The sequence below is a fragment of the Mustela nivalis genome (assembly GCF_964662115.1).
Source record: "Mustela nivalis genome assembly, chromosome: 9".
Taxonomy (NCBI): domain Eukaryota; kingdom Metazoa; phylum Chordata; class Mammalia; order Carnivora; family Mustelidae; genus Mustela; species Mustela nivalis.
This window is the reverse complement of record NC_139028.1, coordinates 115,558,707-115,581,219: the sequence shown is the minus strand read 5'-3', so window position 1 is coordinate 115,581,219 and position 22,513 is coordinate 115,558,707. Positions and strand designations below refer to the sequence as shown.

Here is a 22,513-nt window from a genome sequence, read left to right as displayed (position 1 = left end):
GCTCTTATGCTTCTGTGCCCCCCCCAGAGAAGCAGCCAGGCATCCACAAGTCTGAAGGACCAAACCGAGGGCTGGGAGAGGGGCCGAGGGGGCACCTCGTTCAAGTAGAGGCCCAGGGTTGGGCTCCAAGGGACAGCTGAGCACTCTGGGTGGTGCCCTATTTCCCAGAGCAGCCTGGACATCTGCGGGGGTCAGAGCCACTCAGACCACAAAACCATGTGAGCCCTGAGGCTGGAACTTGGAAAAAAGCCATAAAGAAGCTCAGGAGGGTCAAGGTGGCCCCCATCAGGGACAGACACAAAGTGTCCCCTCTGCTCTAGGCAAAGATCTCTGAGGTTCACAGTGTAAGACAAGGCAGGAGAAAGTTCCAGAAGGACAGGCCCTGGGGCCCTACCCCCTGAGCTCCAGGGGCAAGGCGAGCTGAGAACGGGCATCTTCTGTGTGTAGGACACAGTGTGGGAGCCCTCAGGGGCGAGGATGAGCAGAAAAGGGACGGAATTAAACCAGCCTGAGTTCTGGGGCAGGAGAGAGGAGAGAGGAAGCGCTGGGATGTGGGCTTCATCGCAGGAAGGGTAACAACGGTCATCTTTCACGGGGACCGCCCAGCGCCCACCACCAAGAGCAAGCTGGCACTCGTGTGGGCCACGTGCTGGGGACCATGCTAAGTGCTCGTTACCGAACACCACACAGCTCCGAGGCAGGTGCTCTCGACCTCTCTTTTCCAGGGAAGAGAAAGCGAGGGCTCAGAGAGGGCAGGTGATCAGGCCAGGACGGCTCAGCTGGGAAGTGGCAGAGCCGGGGTCTGCGCCAGGTGCGCCTGACCCTAAGCTTCCTTACATTCTTGACCACTCCCCGCTCAGCTTTAGGGGAAAAAGAGGGTCCGGGGTGGGAGGAGGGAGAACAGACAAAATTACAAAGAGAAACAGGCAAGCAGAGCTCGCAGGCGGCCTGAACACCACTACCCATCCACTGGCTCTAACGGACTTCGACAGAATACTTCCCCCGACACGAGCAGATGACCTGTCCTCCTCAAGCGGACACGGAACACTCACCAAGAAAGACCACATGCTGGGTCATCATATACACCTGAACAAAGCTCAACAGTAGTCAGACAAAGTATGTTCTCTGACCACAGTGGAATTGAAGGAGAAATCTGGGGCTCCTGGGTGGCTCAGCTGGTTAAGCATCCAACTCATGCTTTTGGCTCAGGTCACGATCTCAGAGTCCTGGGATCCAGCTCTGCATCAGGCTCTGCACTCAGCAGGGAGTCTGCTTGAGATTCTTTCTCTCCCTCTCTGTCTCCCCCGACTCACACCCTCTCTCTCTCAAATAAAACTAAACAGATCTTTAAACTAGAAACAAGTCACAGACAGAGAGCTAGGAAATCCCCAGTTATTTCGATATTAAAACAACACACTTCTAAATAACTCAGGAGCCAAAGAGAAGATCTTAGGAGAACTTCTAAAACAACTGAAACTAAAGGAAGAAAATAGAACTTATCAAAATTTGTAGGATGCAGCAAAAGCAGTACTGTGAGGGAAATTCGCAGCCCCAAATGCATACATTGGAAGAGGAGGAACAGTTGGCTCTGGAGGCTGGATGCCACAGTGACTGTGATTTTAAAAGGCTGTGAAGCGGGGACCTGGCAGGCGGGGAACCCAGGGTCCCAGTAGTAACCCTTGAAGTCACACCTACCGCCACAGGTCAGCAGGTTCTGCAGGAGCACAAGGTGGACTGGGCAGGAGCACCGTGGGGTCCCGTCGCCCTTGGCAATGCAGATGTGGGAGCAGCCGCCGTTGTCCCGGGCGCACGGGTGGGCCGCTGTGGAGACACAAAGAGGGAGCGGGTCGGGCCCTGGCTCTCACCTCAGGACTGCAGCCTGGAGGGTGCTGGTAACCAAGGTGAGGCCAGAACTCACAAGAATGGGTGTTCCTGTGGGCTACACATCGCCCCACTTAGTTCCCAGGGCAGCTCACACTGCCAGTCTCTCACGGTGTAGCGGATTGGGCAGAGGCCCCCACACACCCACGTCCTAATGCCTAGAATCTGTGAATGGGACTTTATTGGGGAAAAGGGTCTTCACAGATGTAATCAAGTTAAGGATCCGGGGAGATCATTCTGGATTTTGGGGGGCCATAAATCCAATGACACGTGTCCCTGTAAGAGACTCCAGGGGAGGCAGAGATGCAGACACAGGGGCAAAGTCTGTGCGATGAGAGAGGCGGAGACTGGAGCCCGGGGGACGCGAGGAACACCGGCCACCACCACAGACCAGAAGGGGCAAAGAGCCGTCCCCACCCACAGCCCCCAGAAGGGACGCAGGCCCCACTGCCCCCTTGACCTCAAACATCTGGCCTCCAGCCTGTAGGAGAACACGCTGCCATTGCATTGGGTCACTTGGGGGCGGTTTGGTACGGCAGCCCCAGGAAGCTGACCCACGCGAGGATAAAGGGCAGGACAGTGAATGCCCAGGGAACTCACAGGTTTCAGCTGTCACACAAAGGGGGCTGTGTGTGGCACAGAAAACGGGCGTGGCCGTGTGCCAATAAAACTTTATTTACAAAATCCCAGACGGGGCCCAGGGGCCGGAGAGCGCCACCTGTGGTTTAGAGCTGAGCTGCAGAATTTCCAGAGTAAGTAGGTTGGGTGCCCCACATCCCAAATCAACACGGGAGAGCTCACTCAAGGAGCTCCCACTCTCCCCAAAACGAGGAGCCTCTCCGTGTCACCCCAGACATTGCACGTTTGCACTCACAGGGACGCCCCCGTTTCCAGCCTCAGCCCGGTTTCTTAAACCCTCAGGTCCAAGGATCTGCCCTTCGGCGTGCTGGGCTTCGTGCCAACACCTGTAGGACTGGACACTCGTGGGCTCAAAGTTCACCATGCTGACCACAGGCCAGCAGTTCTCTAGGCTGTGATGCCCAAGAATCCATGGCTTGGCTGAGAAGGGAAACTCGGGCCCTCGGACCCCCATCCACCAGGCACCCAAGTGACTTGGCAGCCGCTTACCCGGCAACTTCACTTATCCCGGACCCGGCCAAGAACCCACCAGGCCAGAAACCAGCCACCCAGCAGTCAACACAGAAGCCACCGTTCAGTTCATCGGGGTGACGTCCCCAGCTCAAGAGAGAAGCTTATCCACTAAGAGCAGGACACCTGAGTCAAGAGGGAGCCAAGGAATTAGCAGGAGTCCCTCCGAGCAGGACAGGAAAGGCAATCAGAGACAGGGACTCCAGGGAGACGTGAGCCAGCGGGAGGGTGAGGGGCCGTGGGGGAGGCGGGGCGGCCCCCAGGGCCCGGAAGATGGGCAGCTTAAAGGTAGCTGGACAGGACAGGGACAGTGACGGCCCTGCTCACCGCTCTGTCCCAGCAGCAAGCATCCAGCCGACAGCCGAGGTCTAGTTACTGAATACAGACTGGGCAGACAGACAGACAGACAGACACACACACACAAGCTCCTATACCCATCTCTAGCCATATACGGAGGGGGTGGAGGAACAAGAGGTCCCCAGGGGAGGGGTCCCTCCCTCCCAGCCTTTGGGCACAGCCCGGACTGTTGCAGGTAGAATCCTAACTTCCGCCTCCCGGCCTGCTCGCCTGCACGGTGGCGGTGACGAGCCGTCATGCCTGCAGTCTGGTCACCGAACACGACAAAGGGGCTTCGCAGATGGCAGTAAGGCTACTGATCAGTTAAGTGGGAATTCTTCAAAGGGGACACTAGTTCAAAGGTGGGTGGCGCTCACTACAGGACCCCCGAAAAGCAGAGCAGGTTGCCCAGCTGGTAGTGAGGAGGGGTTGGCGTCGGACGGAGGGGCGGCGGATGGAGGGCCCAAGAGCGACCCTGGCCAGCGGCGCGTCCCGCAGCCCCTCACCCCGGCCAGTCTCCTACTCGCTCCGAGGGGTCGGTTCAGAGCTCGGCACCGATGCCCACCCTCCCGGCAGGCTCCTGCCCACAACACCCACCCCCGCCCCCCGACACGTACAGAACTCCTCCAGGCTGATCTCCTCCACGGCGTGGATGCCAGTCAGGTGGGCGACACGGCCCTGGACCCGCGTCCGCTTGTCGCCGGTGGTCTTCTCCACACGCTCAATCATCTGCTGCTGCCGGTCGATCCAGTAGAGGTGCCTGCCCAGCACGGTCAGGCCCGCCGGCTGCACGATGTTGGCGTCCTCCAGGGTCAGGCGGTTGGCCCCTGCGAGTGGGACAAGGACCAACCCCCAGAGCTCAGTCCAGGCATGGCTCCGAACAGAGGCTGCCAGAGACCCCGGGGGGATTCGCTGCTCTGGCCCGGGGCAGGGAGCTCATGCAGCTTCCCTGGAAGCAGCCTCGCTTGGAAGATAAGCGCCTCGGGGGCGGCTGTAAGTGCAGTGCCAGAGGCAGAGGGGTCCGACTCCAGGTCCCGCCTGCACTGGGGGACCCTGGGCAGGCCACCCACCCTCTCTGAGACTCCTCTTCTGCCTTAGCAGGTGGGGATCGTTCAGGACCTACGTCTGGAACACTCGGCCAGGACCGTCTGTGGTAGATACCAAGCCCCAGACACCAAGCCCACCCGACACGGAGCCCTGACGAGCGCGGCGGCTGGTACCCCATGACGGATGACGGGGGGGCGGGCGGGCTGTCCCGGGAAGGTCAGACCTAGGGCTTGCTGAGGGACCCAAGCCCCGGGCGGCCCCCGGGCACATACCTGACAGGTCACAGCTCTCGATGCGCTTCAGGTCCGCGTCCACCCAGAAGAGCTTGCCCAGCCTGTTGTCCACCACGAGGGCCACGGGCCGGATGAGGCCCGTGGTGAACAGGACCTCACGCTCGGTGCCATCCAAGGCCGCTCGCTCGATCTTGGCCGCGCGGTCCTGCATGTTGGTGAAGTACAGGTACCTGCGGGGGGTGCGGGGTGCAGGTGAAGGACGGGGGTCGCGACCCGCCACCTCCGCAGCCAGGATGGAGCACGCCAAGCACCACACAGGCCAGCCCTGGACCTGGCAGGGCTGGCCCCCAAGGCTGTGCAGGACTGAATGGTGTCCCCCAAGAAGTCCTATCTACCCAGAGCTCAGAACGGGACTTTAATTGGAAAATGAGTCTTTGTAGATGCCATTAAGAATCAAGGTGAGGGGATGCCTCGGTGGCTCAGTTGGTTAAGCAGCTGCCTTCGGCTCAGGTCATGATCCCAGCGTCCTGGGATGGAGTCCCACATCGGGCTCCTTGCTCAGCGGGGAGCCTGCTTCTCCCTCTGCCTCTGCCTGCCATTCTGTCTGCCTGTGCTCGCTCTCTCCCCCTGTCTCTCTCTGATAAATAAATAAAATCTTTAAAAAAAAATAAAAATAAAAATAAAAAGAATCAAGGTGAGGCCACCTGGTCAACACCTGGAGCCCCCCCAACCCCGAAGCTGGAAGAGAGACAAGGAAGGGTCCCTGCAGAGCCTCCCGAGGGGGACAGCCCAACTGACTTCAGACTTCTGGCCCCTGGCACGGTGAAAGACCAGCATCTGTTCCTGTAACCCCCTGCTGAGAGTCACTTGCTGTGACAGCCTCAAGGACTAGCAAGCGCTCTGGCTGAGAAGTCCCTGCCTCTATGGAGGCCAGCCTCAAGGGAGACCCATTAGGTTGCTAGAGAGACCCCCGAAATAACTAGGCGTGGGCCCCCCACGCCCTCGTGTGCTGCAGGGGCTGACATCACCACCACCCTCGGATTCCCGGATGGAGACACCGAGGCCCTGAGCTGACGTCCCCTGCCTGGGGTCCCACCGACAGCAAGTGATGGGGTCAGGTTTCGACTATGGGTCTGCCCGGCCCACCGGGCAGGGTTCACACGGGTCATCCCCAGGCCTGAGCCCCATAAGCGGTCCCTCCACAAGTCTGAGCACCACCTGGTGGCAGCCCCGTAGGTACCTGAAGTACCTACCTGCCGCCCACCCGCAGACTTTCACGTGCCTAGCTTTACTCCTGAGCTTTAAGTCACGCAGCTTTCAGTGCCCCCCCACCGCGGTTATTCCCGTTCGGACCCTCCCGAGTCTGCCTGCCCCTTCATGGAAGGAAGAAGCTCCGTGGAGTTGAGAGTGAGCTCCCCGTGATGGAACATATGCAAGTGAATGCACAGCCCTCAGCTGGGATGCTCTGGAAGGGATTTTTGTTTTGGGTTCAGATTTGAGGGGGACGGTGTAAAATCTAGGAACCAAAACTTCTACCCTCCCCATGTCTCCCCGCTGGGATGCAGAACCCCACACTGCGGTGCCCGCCCGCCCCTCGGCCTCGCACCCCCGCTCGGCGTTGACGACGATGGCCCGCGGCTTGTCGCGGTCCCCACGGAGCACCACACCCATGGCGTCTCCGTTCAGCCGGTGGACGTTGATGGTGTTGGTGGCCTCACATGTCCAGAAGAGCATCCGGCTGTAGACGTCGATGCTGAGGTCGTGGGGCTGCCTGTCCGGGTTCTGGCTTGGGCTCGGCGAGGTCAAAACGAAGGGCTGTAACAAGGAAGAGACGAGCCTTGGCTACGGACATCGCCGGAGGGCGGAGGCCTCGGTGCCTGCGTGCAGACTGCAAAGTGGGACTCCAACCCAATCTGGGGTCCCCTCTTGTCGGGTCAGTGCGCACCGCACGCCGACTTGAGCGGGAAACTGAGCAAGCAGCAGCTCGCGGCCGGGCTCTCGGCCAGTAGCTCGGGTCTCCAGCCCAACCACCCACAAATTCACAGTGGGCCGTCAGCTCCCAGGCCCTCTGCGTCCTGTTCCTGCCCCACAGAAGGGCCGCCTGGTGGCTCCACAGTGAGCCCAGGCTCACAGCTGCCTTCTCGAAACATCTGCTCTCTCTTTGCTTTAGTGTCTTGGACTCGTGCTTTAGGAAGGAGACTTTCCAACCTTGTTATTTTTTTCAAATTTAGGGCACCAGGACGACAGGTGCATAGAACAGAAGTCTAGCCCTCGCAGCCCTCTTCCCTAAGGGGAGCCCGGCAGCGTGGCCACCCTGCGTCTCTGCCCCGGGAGGCCCTCTGCGGAGCTCTGCCTGACTCCGCCCACGGCATCTCAGGGTCGAGCCCTGGCTTACGGACCGTAAGAGCTACCGGCAGAGAACGCTGTTTCACGAAATGCTGCGGGAGGAGGGGAGAGCCCAACGTCACCCTTACCTCCCTTACGGCCCGAAGCCTGACTCCTGGGGGATCTGGGCCCCTTGGGTTACCCAGAAAGACCAAAGTTCGGGTTCTCAGGTGATATAACCTGGGTCCAAGTGGGCTTCCCAGAGCTACCACCCAACGGTTTGGATGAAAAGTCACTTCCTCTGAGAGGGCATCATTAGCACGATGCTCGGCTAAGAGGTCATTGTAAACTTTGCCATCTCCTGCTAGCAGTCAGCACGAAGTCTCCGGGTGCAAGATGGGGCCTGCGGCAGAAAGGAAGCCCCTTCCCCACACCCAGCCTCTGGAACCCAGCTAGAAAGGAACACCCCCCCACACACACACAGCAGCCCCTGGTCCAGAAACACTGGGCAGCTAGAAGTGTGTGACACATCTGAATGCAAAGCACCACTTTAAAGGACTGTGTCTCCACAGGTACCAACATCTACATCCCCAAGAGCTGGGGGCTCCAGGAGCCAAGCCTCAGCTCCAACTGGCCACATTCCTTTCCTCAAACCCATAGACTCTGGCCAAAGACCAGAGCCCAGAGCACCTGCCAGGCTGGGAGTGCGGCACGATTCCAGTCGGCCCCAGTAGGAATCAGGTTCCCCAGGGAGGGTGGATCTTCGAGGCCGGGTGTAAAACCAGCCGTTGGGGCACGAGTTCTGGGAACAAGCAGCTGCGAAATGCGTGGGGCAGCCACACCTCTCCTCTGGCGGACGGGCGGTAACGACCAGCCCGTTAGAAAACCCGAACTCCAGCTTCAGTGTCCATAACGATACTGGCGCAAATGCAGAATTCCTTAATAGAATCCTATGGGACACCACAATCAACACCCCTCCCTCTCGCCAGCCCTGGACAGCAGGGCATGTCCAGGACTATGTCCTAGCCATGTGGCAATGTCCACGGCAGGGCAGTCATGACAGCCCGAAGACCCAGCGTCAGTTGTCTGCACCGTGGGGTATACTCCGCCTTAAGAGGAAGGACATTCCGACACCTGCTATGATGCAGATGAACCCTGAGGCCATCATGGTGAGTGGAAGAGGCCAGACACAAAGAGACGAGTACTGCGGGATCCCGCCTGCATGACGTACTTGGAAAAATCAAATTCACAGAGACAGGAAGTAGAAGGGAGGTTGCCAAGGGCTGGCAGAGGGGGTGGGGGAGCAAGTGTTTAGTGGAGACAGACTTTTAGTTTGGGAAGGTGACAGAGTTCTGGAGACGGTCAGTGGTGACAGTGGCGTGACAATGGGAGTGTCCTTCGAAAGGCTGAGCTGCATACTTGAAAATGGTTAAAATGGTAAGTTTGGGGCATCTGGGTGGCTCTCAGTGCGTTGAGCCTCTGCTCTCAGCTCAGGTCATGATCCCAGGGTCCTGGGATCGAGCCCCACATCGGCCTCTCTGCTCAGCAGGCAGCCTGCTTCCTCCTCTCTCTCTGCCTGCCTCTCTGCCTACTTGTGATCTCTCTGTCAAATAAATAAATGAAATCTTTAAAAAATAAAATAAAATGGTAAATTTGATGTTATGTATACTTATTAAAGATTTTTTTTAAATTTTACTTGTTTGCCAGAGAAAGAAGAGAGAGCTCGCACACAAGCAGGGGCAGCAGCAGGCAGAGGGGGAAGCAGGCTCCCTGCCGAGCAGAGAGCCTGATGCAGGACTCGATCCCAGGACCCTGGGGTCATGACCTGAGCCGAAGGCAGAGGCTCAACCTACTGCACCACCAGATATATGTTACATATATCTAGGAAAACAGTTCAGTCAAGTAGATGATTTAAAACATCACCCTTGGGGGATGGGGGGCGCACCTGGGTAACTCGGTCCGTTAAGTGTCTGCCTTCAGCTTGCTCAGGTCATGCTCTCAGGGTCCCAGGATCGAGCCCCGAGCCCCCATGTCCTGTTGGGCTCACCGCCCAGTGGGGAGCCTGCTTCTCTCTCTCCCTCTGCGCCTCCCCCTGCTTGTGCTCTCACACACCCTCTCTCTCAAATAAATAAAAATCTTTGAAAATAAATACGTAAATAAAATAAAACATCATCCTTGGGGGCAAAGGGCGCCCCCGACAAAGAATCAGAGCCACCAAAGGGTGAAGCCAGGCAAGACTCCAGGAAGGGAAACAGATGTTACCCAAATCAAACAGAAACCCAAAAGGTGTCCCTGAAGGACTTTTCCTCCAAAGTCCCTCACTGCTTTTGTCAGACACCAGGCGAGAACACCTCCTGATGCGACGTTAAGGCAATCTGCGCCCAGTACCTTCCTCTGCAGGGACGCTACGGGCCATCAATTCACACTTCCCATCCTGCAAAGGACTGCTTGTGGCTGTCACCTGCATGGGATGGATGAAAGGGACACATTCCCACCATTCTGCCAGGCTCCACCAACCGCAGAGGTGACACCACGGCTGCCCGGGCTCAGCTGCAACTTTTATCACCAACCAGGGACCCAGAACGCAAGGGACAGTTCATCAGCGCCGTGCTGTCCACGGGGCACTCTGTCCAGAGTGAGGCCCAGCCCGGACGTACAGCGCTGGGACCCAGGTCAGGGCGGAGAACAGCCAAGGGACCTTCACAGAGACAGATATCGTCTGGAAGTTTCCACCAGCAGCATTTCTCTGCGTTACCTTGTAACAGCACCCAGACTTCACCGTGAGGACAGGAAGTCCAGCCCCGACTGCGCCGCAGAGACAGGGAGCGCTGGGCCCGGCAGCTCCTGGATGCCGGCAGGATGAGCCGGGCATGTCGGTGAGCGCCACCCCAGCAGAAGGTCAGCGCCGCCGGGCACAGGGAGACCCTGTGAGGGCCCCAAAGCCGCTGGGGGACTGTCCTTCATGGAACAGGCCCCCGACAGCTAACACGAGAGCCGCCAGTTCCGCTACGAGAAGTACTTTGAAAATGCGTGCGGGCTCTGATCTAGCGATTCACCGGGGCCTGTGTGAGCCTCGCACAGAGTTCGCATTTGCCAAAGCACAATCTCAGCTGTAAGAAAACGCTAGGTGACCTCGAGGACGGCCGCGGCCCCGAGCGAGCCGCATGCACAAGCACAAGCACACGCCAGCAGCGCCCTCCACCCCCCATGGGCTGTGAGCCACGCCTGGGCACGCTGGTGGTTCAACTTCCTGCCCCATCTCGGAGGGGCCACCTCCCGTGGGTCCATGCAAACCCTCCGGCCCCAAGTCCCTAGCCAACTTCAGGTGTCTTCAAGGTCATTAGGAGGTGTGCCTTGAATCATTTAACGTAGGCAAAAAGGTGCACCTGTACTTATGAGGTCCCTATCCTCTTGTCCCTGGCCAAGAGCTTCGAGGGCCGTGCACCTCGCCCTTTTCCCACAGCCCTGTGGCTTTGCTGTGTGATTCTGCACAGCGTCGTGAGGTTTGGGAACGCACGCGTTGCATTACAGCGAAACGGACTCTACGGGTCCTATGAACTAAGAATAAATCCAGAATAACCAATACCAACCACCCTGGCACAAAATCCCTGTGGAAAGAAAAAAAAAATCCCATTTCTACATATAATCATAATTGGAGGGTTTCTCGCTGCTCAGGATATACCCCGGATGACATAATTAGAGCGCAGATGGTTGTTGGCACAAGCTGTGCTCTCTTGGCGCTCCTCTGTTAACCAAAATGGTGTGGCAGCCTGGAAACGGTCCTGGGGAGCTCCTTGCAGAAGGGACCCCCGTGTCCCCCCAACAGGTACACTTGCCTGGGTCCCGTCGTCCTTGGCTCGCTTGATGTTCTGGCGTCCATCCACCCAATAGATGAACTTGTCCAGGGGGTCATAGTCGATGGCCTTGACGTTCCTCAGCCCGTGCAGGGGCAGGATGAGGTCTGGGCTGTGCTGGTCGTCGGGGATCATGCGGCTGATGGCACATTTCTGGCTGAACAGCAAGAAGGTGGTGGGCGCTAGAACGGGGCGAACAGACCAGGGGCTGCACGTCAGCGTCCGGAGCCGAAGACGGGGCAGGGAGGGACGGCGCTCCGCTCCCCCGTGAGAGGCGCATTTGCATATGCACCTACTAGAAGCGGCAGGGAGAGCACTGGAAGGACATAAAGTGGCTTCCGGGGGGCGGGGGACAGACTATGGCAATTCTCCTTTCCATGTTATGTGTGTCTCTGCTGTTGCAGTATTTCCTAAATGCATGAGCTATTTTGAAATGGAGAGCATTTTTAAATGATCAAGACTCGAGAGAGAAGAAAGATAACGATAGTAAATATCAAACGCCCCCCCCATAAATGTACTTAATGCTTGGATAGCTCTATCATTTGCCTCGTGCCTACATGTGCTCATGGGAACCGCTGAAACTGTACGCAGTGACCTTGACACGGGAAGGGACTCTTTAGGGGCGTGCCAGTGAGTCAAACAGACTACGTGCAGGAATGGCACAGCCGAGCATGTGTAAGAGGCTGACAGTTCGAGCCACTGTCTGAGAATTACAGTTGGGTGATTTGAAACTAAATCATGGCCCCAGGTCTGCCAGCCCCAAGGGCAGAGACTCAAGTCACAGGCATCCCCACCAGTGGGTTACCTGCAGCTTTCTTGGACTCTTCAAGGTGATGGCCCCCAGGGGACAGGGACTGTAGGACCAAAGGGAGCACAAAAGTAGGGAGGCCCCAGCTGAGCAGAGGACCTGTTGCCTCATCAAGACACGAATGCACGGGCCAAGCCCTCAGCTGCGACAGCCCACAGGGGGATCTCTGGATATAAAATCCAGTCAATGGGGAGAGCACTCCCTCACAGAACCGGGCCTAGGCCTCCAGATACCACATGGCTTATGCAGTGCACAGCCCACTCAACCATCCATGGACGCCAAGGTACCTCCAGAGAAGAGGCTCCTTTGCGCCTCTACCCCCAGAGCCAGCCTGAAGTACCACAGGGTGGGGGTGCGGGGGCCCAGCGAGGCACTCACGGCTGCAGTTGCGGCTGCTGGGGTCCAGGGTGTAGTGTGAGGCACAGCCACAGCGGTGGCCGCCGGGGACGGCGAGGCACAGCTGCCCGCACTGCCCGTTGTTGTGCACGCAGTCGTTGAGGCCATCCTGGCGGGAGGAGTGGAACACCAGGATGTCCATCACGAAGTCCAGGTGGCCCTGGATGAGGGTGCGGTTCCGGCCGCTGGTCTTGTCGGCCCTCTCGATGCTGTGCAGGTTCCAGTCGGTCCAGTAGATGTAATCGCTGTACTGCGTCAGGCCGAAGGGGTGCGGAAGGTCGTCCGCAATCACAACGCGCTCCTGACCTGCGTGGACACACGCCTGCGGCATCAGCGACACACGGCCGGGCCTCCACGCAGGGTCGACCGGTTCAAGGCTGCCCGGGAACCTGCGTTCCCCTACTTTGGAAAGAGGCAGGGGTGACGGCAGCTGGAGGCCACCTACCCTGGGCCCAGGCACATCCCCCCTCACCGCAGCGGAAACGCACGTGCTGTCACTCCAGTGACACAGACTACAACGTGTGCAGAGCCACAACTGGGAGACAACCCGGGCGCCCATCACTAGTAGAGTGGACGGGGCACCTGGGGGCTCAGTCGGTGGAGTGTCTGCCTTCAGCTCAGGTCATAATCCTGGAGTCCTGGGATCAAGCCCCGTGTCGGGCTCCCTGCTCAGCAGGAGGTCTGCTGGAGGCTCTCCCGGTCCCTCTGCCCCTTCCCAGGCTCGAGCACATGCAATCTCTCGCTCTCAAATAAATCAATAAATCTTTTAAAAAACTTTTTCAAAAAATTAATTAAATTGGGGGGCCCTGCAAATAGCTTTGTCCTTGGAGCATGCAACTCTTTTTTTTTTTTTTTTTTTTTTAAGATTTTATTTATTTATTTGACAGAGAGAGAAATCACAAGTATACTGAGAGGCAGGCAGAGAGAGAGAGAGAGAAGGGAGCAGGCTCCCTGCTGAGCAGAAAGCCCGACGCGGGACTCGATCCCAGGACCCCGAGATCATGACCTGAGCCGAAGGCAGCGGCTTAACCCACTGAGCCACCCAGGCGCCCATGGAGCATGCAACTCTTGAAGGTCATGAGTTTGAGTCCCCTACTGGGGGTAGAGATTATTTAAAGCCTTAAAAAAAAAAAAAAAAAAAAAAGAAAGAAATAAACATTTTTGAGATTAGGGGGGAAAATGCTGATACAGCAATATTGATTATCATGGGGTGGTGAAAATTATGAATAATTACTTTCTCTCCCTGTATTTCTGTGTTTTCAGAAATGCCCTACGTCAATTATTTTGCCATCAAAAACAAGCCCGTTATTACATACAGACGCTCCCGAGTGCTTCCATGAAACACAGGCTCGCGCACGCGCCCCTGGGCCCCGCACTCCCGCCGGCCACCCTCGGTGAGACGTGCTTTCACCCAGGTCTCCCCACGGCAGCTGCGTGGGGCGGTGCTATCCATGTTGGGGAACCGAGGGCCCAGGAGGGTTAAGGACCGTGGCTGAGGCCACACCGTCAGAGGGAGGCCCCCGGTGTGTAAATGTCTGCGGCATTAAACGGAGAGCGTGCTAGGGCAGAGTGACAGCCAGGCCCACGGCATGTGGCCCCCTGCACGCAGCAGGGCCGTGGAAGTTTCTGGCACTGATTTCCCCGCAGGGCGTCTTCCCTCTGGGGCCGTCAGTGAGCATCATCACTTCCCACAACCACCGCCATTCAGGGACGGCCTCCTCCTCAGGCATTGGCCTCTCGTAAATCACTGCTAGGGGCTGGTGTGGCTCACTCAAGGACACCTTCCAACCTCGCCAGCGGACTCAGAAACCCAGACAGGCAGCGTGCAGGGCGGGTACGGCCTGCCCCGAGCAGAAGCCAGGACACTGGAGTTCCAGCCTGGCTCTGCTCACACAGTACCTGGGACAAGCCATCCAGCCGGCCCATCACAGGGGCAGCGGCGATCAGAAAATCAAATTCTCTCCATCGCATGGGGCCACCTTATCACTTGGGCATGTGAGAGCTAAGCTAACATAGCCGCTCCCTCCGGCGGTACAGCCTAGATTTGCATGTCCTGCCCCCAGTGGTGGGGTACCTGGAATGAGGTTTATTTTTTTTTTTCACCTGATCCCAGGATGTGGGGTCCATGAGTGGCCTCTCGTATGTGACCTATGAGTGAATCCGAGAGTAATGGCCTGCACAGAGTAGGTGCCCCGGGTCAGACGGTGACAGAATCTGGGCAGCACTCTGCGACCTCAGGGAAATCCTGGCACCTCCCTGGGCCTCAGTTTCCCCATCAGTGAAAACCTACACCATGTTAGTGTCCCGGCACAAAGCTTCGCAGGGCCCTGGTTCTTCGTAGGTGTGCAGGAAACGGCTGTCCCCAGGGCTCTGCAGACATGCCTACAGCAATGGCACCAGGAGGAAAGGGACAAGCCCCAGAAGAAGACAAAGCTGGAGGAGCAGCCGGGGCTGGGTCCACATCTCCGGTGGGGCTTAGCGGCTCGCAGGCCAGAAGGAACAGTGCAGTGGGGGTGGAGAGGGAGTTGCCCCCTCCCCCCACCCAGGGATGGCCCCTCCCAGCAGGACCCCACCTGGCCCTCACCCAGCATGTCGGATGACTCGATCATGTTGGTGTCCAGGTCGGTCCAGTAGAGACGCTGGTCAGCGTAGTCGATGGTGAGGTCGTTGGCCCGACCCACCTTGTCCACCAGCGTCATGCAGTTGGTCCCGTCCATGAAGGCCCGCACGATCCTGGGTTTCCCCCCCCACTCAGTCCAGTAGATGTAGCTGGAAGACACAGGGAGGCCAGGGCGGGCTCAGGCGCGTCCACCCTCACGGCAAGGCAGGGGGACACAACCACCACCGTGCCCTCGGCGTGGCCCTCTCCATCCTGGAGAAAGCCACATCGGGGACATCCCTCCAGGAAGCGGGAGAAGGGCAACACCCTGGGAGCCGCCTACGACCCCACTGTGCCCCCAGGTGCTGTCACCGGGCTGCCTCCTGCCTCCTGAACCCCCACAGCGCTCACCTGCAGGGTAAGGGCAAACACATCCGTTTACAGACCCAGACTGGGGGCACAGATGGGGTGACCTTGTACTAGAACTCCGGGGAGACACTCTTGTCAGAGACAAACGCTAATTAAGCTGGACAGGACACCAGGGTGACCGGGGAAGCCAGGATGAATGTGGGCGAGTCAGGACACACTGTCCCCTTACTCAAAAGGGGGACAGAGGACAGAGGACGAATCGGAGCCCAGCAGGCACTACGGGGCCAGGATCCAAACGCGGCTTTTCCTGCCTCCAAAGGGTCCACCTCCCTCCTTCTTCAGCAGCTCTACAGAAGGAGCCCCTGTCCAGAACCGTGTGCGTCTTACTCGCCCTTCGGCTACAACTGGGCCCTTCTCTCTGCTCGGCCATCCTGCAGTCTCTCCTTCCCTAACCGCGTGCGACAGGCAGCGCTTGGGGTATGGCGGACACAGCTCTGATGCACTGGGGGGCGAGCCCGGGTCTGCAGCACAGAAGACTGTGGCGCACAGGGAGGCTCAACCCTGGCCCCCGCGGCCCCCGTGCCCAGGGCCTCCAGGCTCCTGCCAGGTCAAAAAGAGCAGGTGCCTGGTGAGGCAGGTGGGACCCTGCCTGGGGGTCCAGCAAGGAGCCCCTTCTGAGCTCGCCAGGGTCCAGGGCCTTCAGAGCCAGCAACATGGGGCAAGGGAAGGAGCCCAGCTCTACCCTCCCTGCTTACAGGACGCTCAGTGAGTCGCTCAGCTTCTCTGCGGCTCCGTTTCCCCCTCTGGAAATTCAGGGACAGAGACACTTGCCCCTTGGAGGCCCTCCACCCCCCAGATGCTGCACTGAGACAAGCATCCCCCCTTCCTCCCTGCTGCTCTGGGCCTCAGTTTCCCCTCTGTGAAATAAACTAGAGACCTCCACGGGTCCTGCTGGCCCCAGCCGCCTCAAAGCCGGCCACGCTTGGGACTGCCGTCACGCGAGGGCCCGCTGGGCAGCCACCGCCCCGGGCTACGGTCATCACGCGCGGGCTGATGTACGGAAGCGGCGGGGCGAGGGGACATCCATGGTGGGCAAAAATGGCTCTTACCCTTTGGTGGGGTCCAGGGCCAGTGACCTCGGGTTGTCCAGGTCCCTCCACACGAGGACCTGCCGGAACTGTCCGTCCAACCGGGCCACTTCGATCCTGTTGGTCCCAGTGTCCGCCCAGTAGAGGTTCTTGCCCACCCAGTCGACGGCCATGCCTTCCGGGTAGTCGAGGCCGAACTCGATCACGTGCTCCACGGAGCTCCCGTTCATGAACGCTCGGCTGATGGTCTGTAGCAGGGGAGGAGGAGGCAAGGGCCGCGGGTTAGGAACCGGCCTTCCCCCAGACCTCGGACCACGAGATGGACCCCCCGCCACCCAGAGCAGCTACTGACCGCGACGCGCACCCGATCGCCAACGTGCAAGGGGTTTCTCAATAAACGCTTGAAATGTAGCAAAATACTACGTTTTTAGGGGGAAAAAAGATTTGATAGTATTTAAATTCCATGAAGTTTTGTCCCAGGAAACTAATAAAAAATGCAAAAGATGAGGAGTCATGGAAACCACAGAGAGGCTGGAAGCTAACACGTTTAAAAGAAGGAAACCGGTTACGTAAAATAGGGAGTATCTGTGGAGACTACGTCCCTCATCTAAAGAGTTCCTAGCAGCATATCAGTTACCTCATACATATTTTATTTATTTGACAGAGAGAGAGAGAGACAGCGAGAGAGGGAACACAAGCAGGGGGAGTGGGAGAGGGAGAAGCAGGCTTCCCACTGAGAAGGGAGCCCGATGTGGGGCTTGATCACAGGACACGGGGATCATGACCTGAGCCCACGGCAGACATTCAACGACTGAGCCACCGAGGCGGCCCGAGCTCTTAAGCTGTTAAGTGAAAGACACCAGGATACAGAACCCTCTAGCGCTCCTGACGGGGACTGTGAGCAGCACTGACATGGGGAGCTCCCTGGAAACGTCAGCTGTGGGGAGATGAGGGATTTTTATTGTTTTTTTATTTTTACTTTCTTCGTTATCCTTTTCTCTCTCCTGCCCTCTTTCTTCAGTGAGCTCCCATGACGTTCAGAATCCGAAAAATCTCAAAGAGATGTGCAACACCATCGGGAGAATAAGATCACGGAGTTCGGCTGTCCGGGACAGAACAGGGCCTGGCACACTTCTCCATAAAGGGGCACACAGTAAATATGCAGGCTCCGAGGGCCACATGGCTCTGGGGCCACTATACAAGTGCAGGCGCGGACAAGCCATAGACAAATGGGCATCACTATGTTCCAATAAAACTTTATTTACTCAACCAGGGAGTCAGCCCGCGAGCTAGTTTGCAGAACCCTGCTTTACAAGAAGAAAGGGCCCTTCTGTGTATCCCCGTGTATTTGCGCCATGCATAGAGACAGCATTTGCTAAGCAGGTGGGCACTGCTGAGGGAGCGAAGCCAAAGACAATGTCAACTTACAACAAAATGACTCACAGATCCACAATCGCTCCAGAAAAGCCCATCTGTGTCTAGGGGATCTGCTTGTGATAATCGTTTGTGCTCATTTATTAAAACAGTTTGCTCAGACTTTATGGTCGTAGGTCATGTTACCGTAAATATTACAGCTTTTTTTTTTTCAAGTAGGCTCCATGCCCAGCACGGAGCCCAACACGGGGCTTGAACTCACGACCCCAAGATCAAGACCTGGGCTGAGATCGAGAGTTGGACCGCTGACCGACTGAGCCCCAGGCGCCCCTAAATATTACAGCTCTTCCGAAAAGACCATGAAAGGCTTCAAGACGGCGCCGACGGAGGCCACCTCGCGGACCATACCTTCAGGCTGACGTCCGTCCAGTAGATGTGATTGTTGGACACGTCGAAGTCCAGCGCCGAGGCCTCCTTGACGCCCGTCAGCGGGATGGCCACGTCGTTGTTGTTGGTCTCCAGGGAGATCCTGTGGATGGCGGCTCGGCTGGTGAACACCAGGAAGGCCTCGGGGACGATGCAGGTCTTCAGGTCGCTCAGCAGCTCCAGGCCGATGGGGCAGCCGCACTTGGCGGCGTGAGGCGTGAAGAAGCACAGGTGGCTGCAGCCCCCGTTTCCGTCCGCACACGCGTTGGTTCCTGGAACGAGCACAGCGGCTCTGGACCCGGCAGCCCCGCAGACAGAGGCGTGCGTGGCTCCGTGGTCACACGGGGCTGTGCCCCAGCCAGACCGCACGTGGGGACACCGGAAACGGAGGTCCTCCCCTGCTACAGGGAAGGGACGCTAACGATGTCAGCGTGGCTGGCTCTGCGCCCGGGTGACCCAGTGCCTCTGAACTCGTCCGTCCGTCCGTCCGTCCGTCCGCCCAGCAGCCGGGGAGGCGGGAGCCACTCCCACTCGTTTTCTAGTCATGGAAAGTGAAGCCCAGGGAGGCTGGTGAAGGTGACACGAACAGGAAGGGGCACAGGTGTGAGACCGCCACGTGAGGGGGTAACTCATATGCACACACGCGCGCACACGCACCCACACGCGCGCACACGCACGCACACACATGCACACACGCAGGCACCCGGGCCTGGACTCCGGGCCTGCTGGTCGGACTGACTGCCCCGGTGGCCCCCCGGACGCCGACGCCTCACACACTCAGACTCGCCCAGGAGCGCCAAAGGGGTCTTCTCACTGAAGCAGAAAACTCAGGCTGTTCGTTTGTTTTGGCCCCCGTTCCTCTCCGGTAGCTACTGAGGCGCTGTTGAAAGTGGCTTTAACGTAGAGTTAAGTATTTTAGCTAAAAGAAGAATCCTTCTCCCCATCTCTCTCGGAAAGTTCTAAGAGGAGACAGAGAGATGAACCCAGTCTCTCAACTTGAAAGCACGCCCGATGGACGCATCTTTTTTCTGACCCGCTGGGTTCTCTTTCGTGTATCGCTGAGCTCGCACAGGGGCTCACCTTCCACGGTAGATAATCCGCGGGTTCTAAAGGGTGACGGCGAAACAGAGCTTACCGGTCCCATCGCCTCTCTGTCAGGAACCCGGGTCGCTGGACGGCTAAGGCCTCCCCTCCGGGCCTTTGCACAGCTGCCCCTCGGCCTGGCCCACCCTGCCCCCACCTGCTCCCTCAATTCCAAGTTCAAGTGACCTCCCCTGTGTGTTAAAGCCAGGCATCCCCTCCACCCCAGCTACAGCCGCTGCCTGGAGTAGCGCTACGGAGGGTCTCGGCTGCTGGACAGGGAGGCTGGGAGCTACCGGAGGCCAAGCCCAGGATCTCCTCTGCCCGTTCATTCATTCATCCATTTGTTCGTTCCTCCAGCAGAGGTCCATAGAGCCCCTCCGACGTGCAGGTGCTGCAGCAGGGGCAGAGGCCCCCCGCTGGGCACAGCCCGCCCCCACCACACCTGGATCCTACTCTCTCTCCTGTGTAGCCTAATGACCCACATTTGGAATCGTTTTCAGAAGGAGACAAATCACCTCCGGGCCTTTGCACAGCTTTTTAAGTGTTAAGTGAGTTTTTTGCAGATCCTGGTTTTCAGATAAAAGCTGTGTGTTTGGGTGCCTGGGTGGCCCTGTCAGTTAAGGATCTGACTTCAGCTCTGGTCATGATCTGGGGGTCCTGGGATCAAGCCCCGACCCTGCTCAGCAGGGAGTCTGCCGGTCCCTCTCTCCCTTTCTCTGCCCCCCACCCCGCCTCATGCTCTCTCAAATGAATAAATAAAATCTTAAAAAACAAACAAACAAACAAACAAGGTGTGCATCTGAAGGTCCAGCCTGGCCACACTGGACAGCCATCACAGCCCACCCCAGTGACAAGGTTGAGGCAGACCCAGAGTGAGTCCCGAGCTTGGCCACACCAGCAACGTGGCCATGCGTCCCTCCTCCTTAACAGGGCAAATGCTATGGGGAGGCCATGCTATGGGGAGGCTCCGGGCATTGCGGCACTCAGCCCCAGCCCAGCGCACAGCAGACACCTGGCACACATCAGCCGTGACTGCAACAACTGCGCCAACAGCGCCCGTCCACAACCACGATCTAGTCAATACCCCCGGCGGAGACACCACGCCCCTTCCCAGCTGTCCTCCACCAGATCTCACATACCCTGCCCTGCCCATCCCCGGGGTGGGCGCCCGTGGACCGAAGGGCAGCCGCGAGCCCACTGCTTCTTCCTGGTGCCGCCCAGCTTGGCTCACTCGCGGCTGGAGGCTGAGCAGACTCACCGACAGCCTTGGCCACGTTCACGGCCTTCAGCCCCATCAGGTCGGGCAGCTGGTCGATGATGACGTCCCGGCTGGCCTTGACCTTGTGCACGCGCTCGATGCTGCGACGCTGCCAGTCGGTCCAGTAGATGAAGTCCCCCAGCAGCGTGAACCCGAAAATGTGGGGGAGCTTGTCTTCCAGGAGTGTCCGCCTCTTTGTCCCATCAACGTTGATCACCTGCGGGACGGCAGACACAGGTATGAACCGGCCTCGGGCCTGAGCGGGGACAGGCCCAATGCCTAGGAGGCTCCGTTCTGCCTGCACCCCGCGGGGCCATGCTATGACGCCAGGGGCCGTGGCTCCCGGCAGAGCTGGACGAATGACATTTTCAGTGGTGGGGCTGGCTCGGGGCTCTCCCCGCAGCCTCCCCTGCCTGGGTACGGACACGGCACTGAGAGGGCCAGGCGAGGCAGACAGCTGTGCTCAGCAGGGCTCAGACCGGGCCAGGCTCTGACTGCAACAGTCTGCCGGCCGGGAAGGTGTCAGATCACAGGCTCGACGAGGACGTGAGCTTCCAGGGGCTGCATGACTAACACGCCGGGGCGCTGGGCAAGACGGCGCACTGGTCTATGGACCCATGTCTTGCTTGGTCAGGCCCAGATGACCTCGGAGGACCCTTCTGGCCCTGAGTCTGAGCCCGTAACTCTCAGATGCTTTTCAACCCCCCCCACACGACTGGCCCTTTACTCTGAGCTGTGAAAGCTAGCTCTTCCTCTTGAAGAACCAGTGCTGATAAAAAGCATTAACCACAAAAGCCACAAAGGAAAAAACTGCTGTCAGACATAAAAACGCCTTAACCGACGGAAACACCCAAATGGGGTCAGATGGGATTCCGGTGACAGATGATCCCGTAGCCGCTGATGTTGAAAGCAAGACTCGATAAAACACAACATCGGGCTTCTCCGGCTCCTGGGCCAGGATGAAAGCGACACAACACGTCCCAGCAGGCCCCCTGCAGCCAGATCGCGTTTCCAGCTCCGCAGAAAAGCGACAAACACTCTGTTTTGCAGGTGGTGAGAACAGAAGACAGATCAGATTCACGCTGAACAGAAGAGACTTGGGTCCGTCTGCCATAGGACAGCACGGGACAAAACTGCCAGGTCACCCAGGAGGGGCCCAGCGCGCCCCCACGCCCGGGGGGCCTCAGTTTCTCCACCTGCGACTCAGGGGAGCAGCTGACATCATCCAGACAACTTAAACAAAGACAAGGCCCGGGCCCCCAACCTGGGGCAATTCACACAGAAGTGGGAGGTGCCGGCCCCCTGTGGATCCTGAAAGCGGCTCCCCGCTGGAGTTCCAAGGCGCCCCCAGGCCAGAATACGAGATTGGGGGACACCCTTGTACCCGAAGCAGGGGTGCTGCCCGCCTCACCTGGAAGGAGGAGCTCAGGTTGTACCAACTGCTGTGCTCATCTCCAGGGCACCAGGCCGGCCCGCAGGTTAGCAGCAAGTGGCAGGTGGGGGACGAAGCCTTCCAAACGGTTTGGGCACCGGCCCTCAGAGAACGCTCTGCACAAAACTTGCCCGCGGGTGGGGTCTCATCCTGGGCTCGTGGCCGAGGAGGTGAGGTGGGGAGAAGGGGAAGATGGTACCCTCAGGAACACATCCCGTCGGAGAGCGTGTAAGGGAGTAAGTGAGTGAGCAAGGCTGTGTGTGCGCCAACACAGCATCGTGCACGCAAGAAAGAGAAACAACTCTGTGGACACTGAAATTTGAATTTCCTGTCATTTTCACGTATCACGAAATACTGTTTTTCTTTCGATTCTTCCCCCTGATCATTTAAAAGTGTGAAAACCGGGGCGCCTGGGTGGCTCAGTGGGTTAAAGCCTCTGCCTTCAGCTCAGGTCATGATCTCAGGGTCCTGGGATTGAGTCCCACATCAGGCTCTCTGCTCAGTGGGGAGCCTGCTTCCCTTCTTCTCTCTCTGCCTGCCTCTCTGCCTGCTTGTGATCTCTGTCTGTCAAATAAATAAATGAAATCTTAAAAAAAAAAAAAAAAAAAAACAAGTGTGAAAACCGCCCTGCGTGTGAGAGCGGCTCAGACACGGTCAATCCGGCCCTTGGGCTGTAGAGTCTAAGCCCTGGTCTACAGCTGAGCACCTGTGCCCTTGATCTTCAGGAAAGGAAACTAGACATTTCACCAAGACGTTGTGTCAAGAATGTTCATGCCGGACGCCAAGGGTGCCCAGGGCCAGCGCTGCCCTCTCTGAACTCTGGCTTCTGTCCTCTTGAGCAGGGCCAACTCCATG

At 58.2% G+C, this 22,513-nt stretch overlaps 1 protein-coding gene across 1 annotated transcript in view; it reads right to left on the bottom strand.

Moving 5' to 3' along the window:
* LRP5 (LDL receptor related protein 5) overlaps window positions 1-22,513 on the bottom strand; it is a 97,786-nt gene that overhangs the window by 12,971 nt on the left and 62,302 nt on the right. The window contains exons 8-17 of the mRNA XM_082748739.1: window positions 20,227-20,443; window positions 17,868-18,157; window positions 16,107-16,333; window positions 14,614-14,798; window positions 12,012-12,335; window positions 10,808-11,007; window positions 6,253-6,461; window positions 4,686-4,876; window positions 3,984-4,193; window positions 1,696-1,821 (exon numbers count right to left, since the gene is read on the bottom strand). Coding sequence (XP_082604865.1) covers window positions 1,696-1,821; window positions 3,984-4,193; window positions 4,686-4,876; window positions 6,253-6,461; window positions 10,808-11,007; window positions 12,012-12,335; window positions 14,614-14,798; window positions 16,107-16,333; window positions 17,868-18,157; window positions 20,227-20,443 — 2,179 coding nt within the window. The remainder of the gene's footprint in view (window positions 1-1,695; window positions 1,822-3,983; window positions 4,194-4,685; window positions 4,877-6,252; window positions 6,462-10,807; window positions 11,008-12,011; window positions 12,336-14,613; window positions 14,799-16,106; window positions 16,334-17,867; window positions 18,158-20,226; window positions 20,444-22,513) is intronic.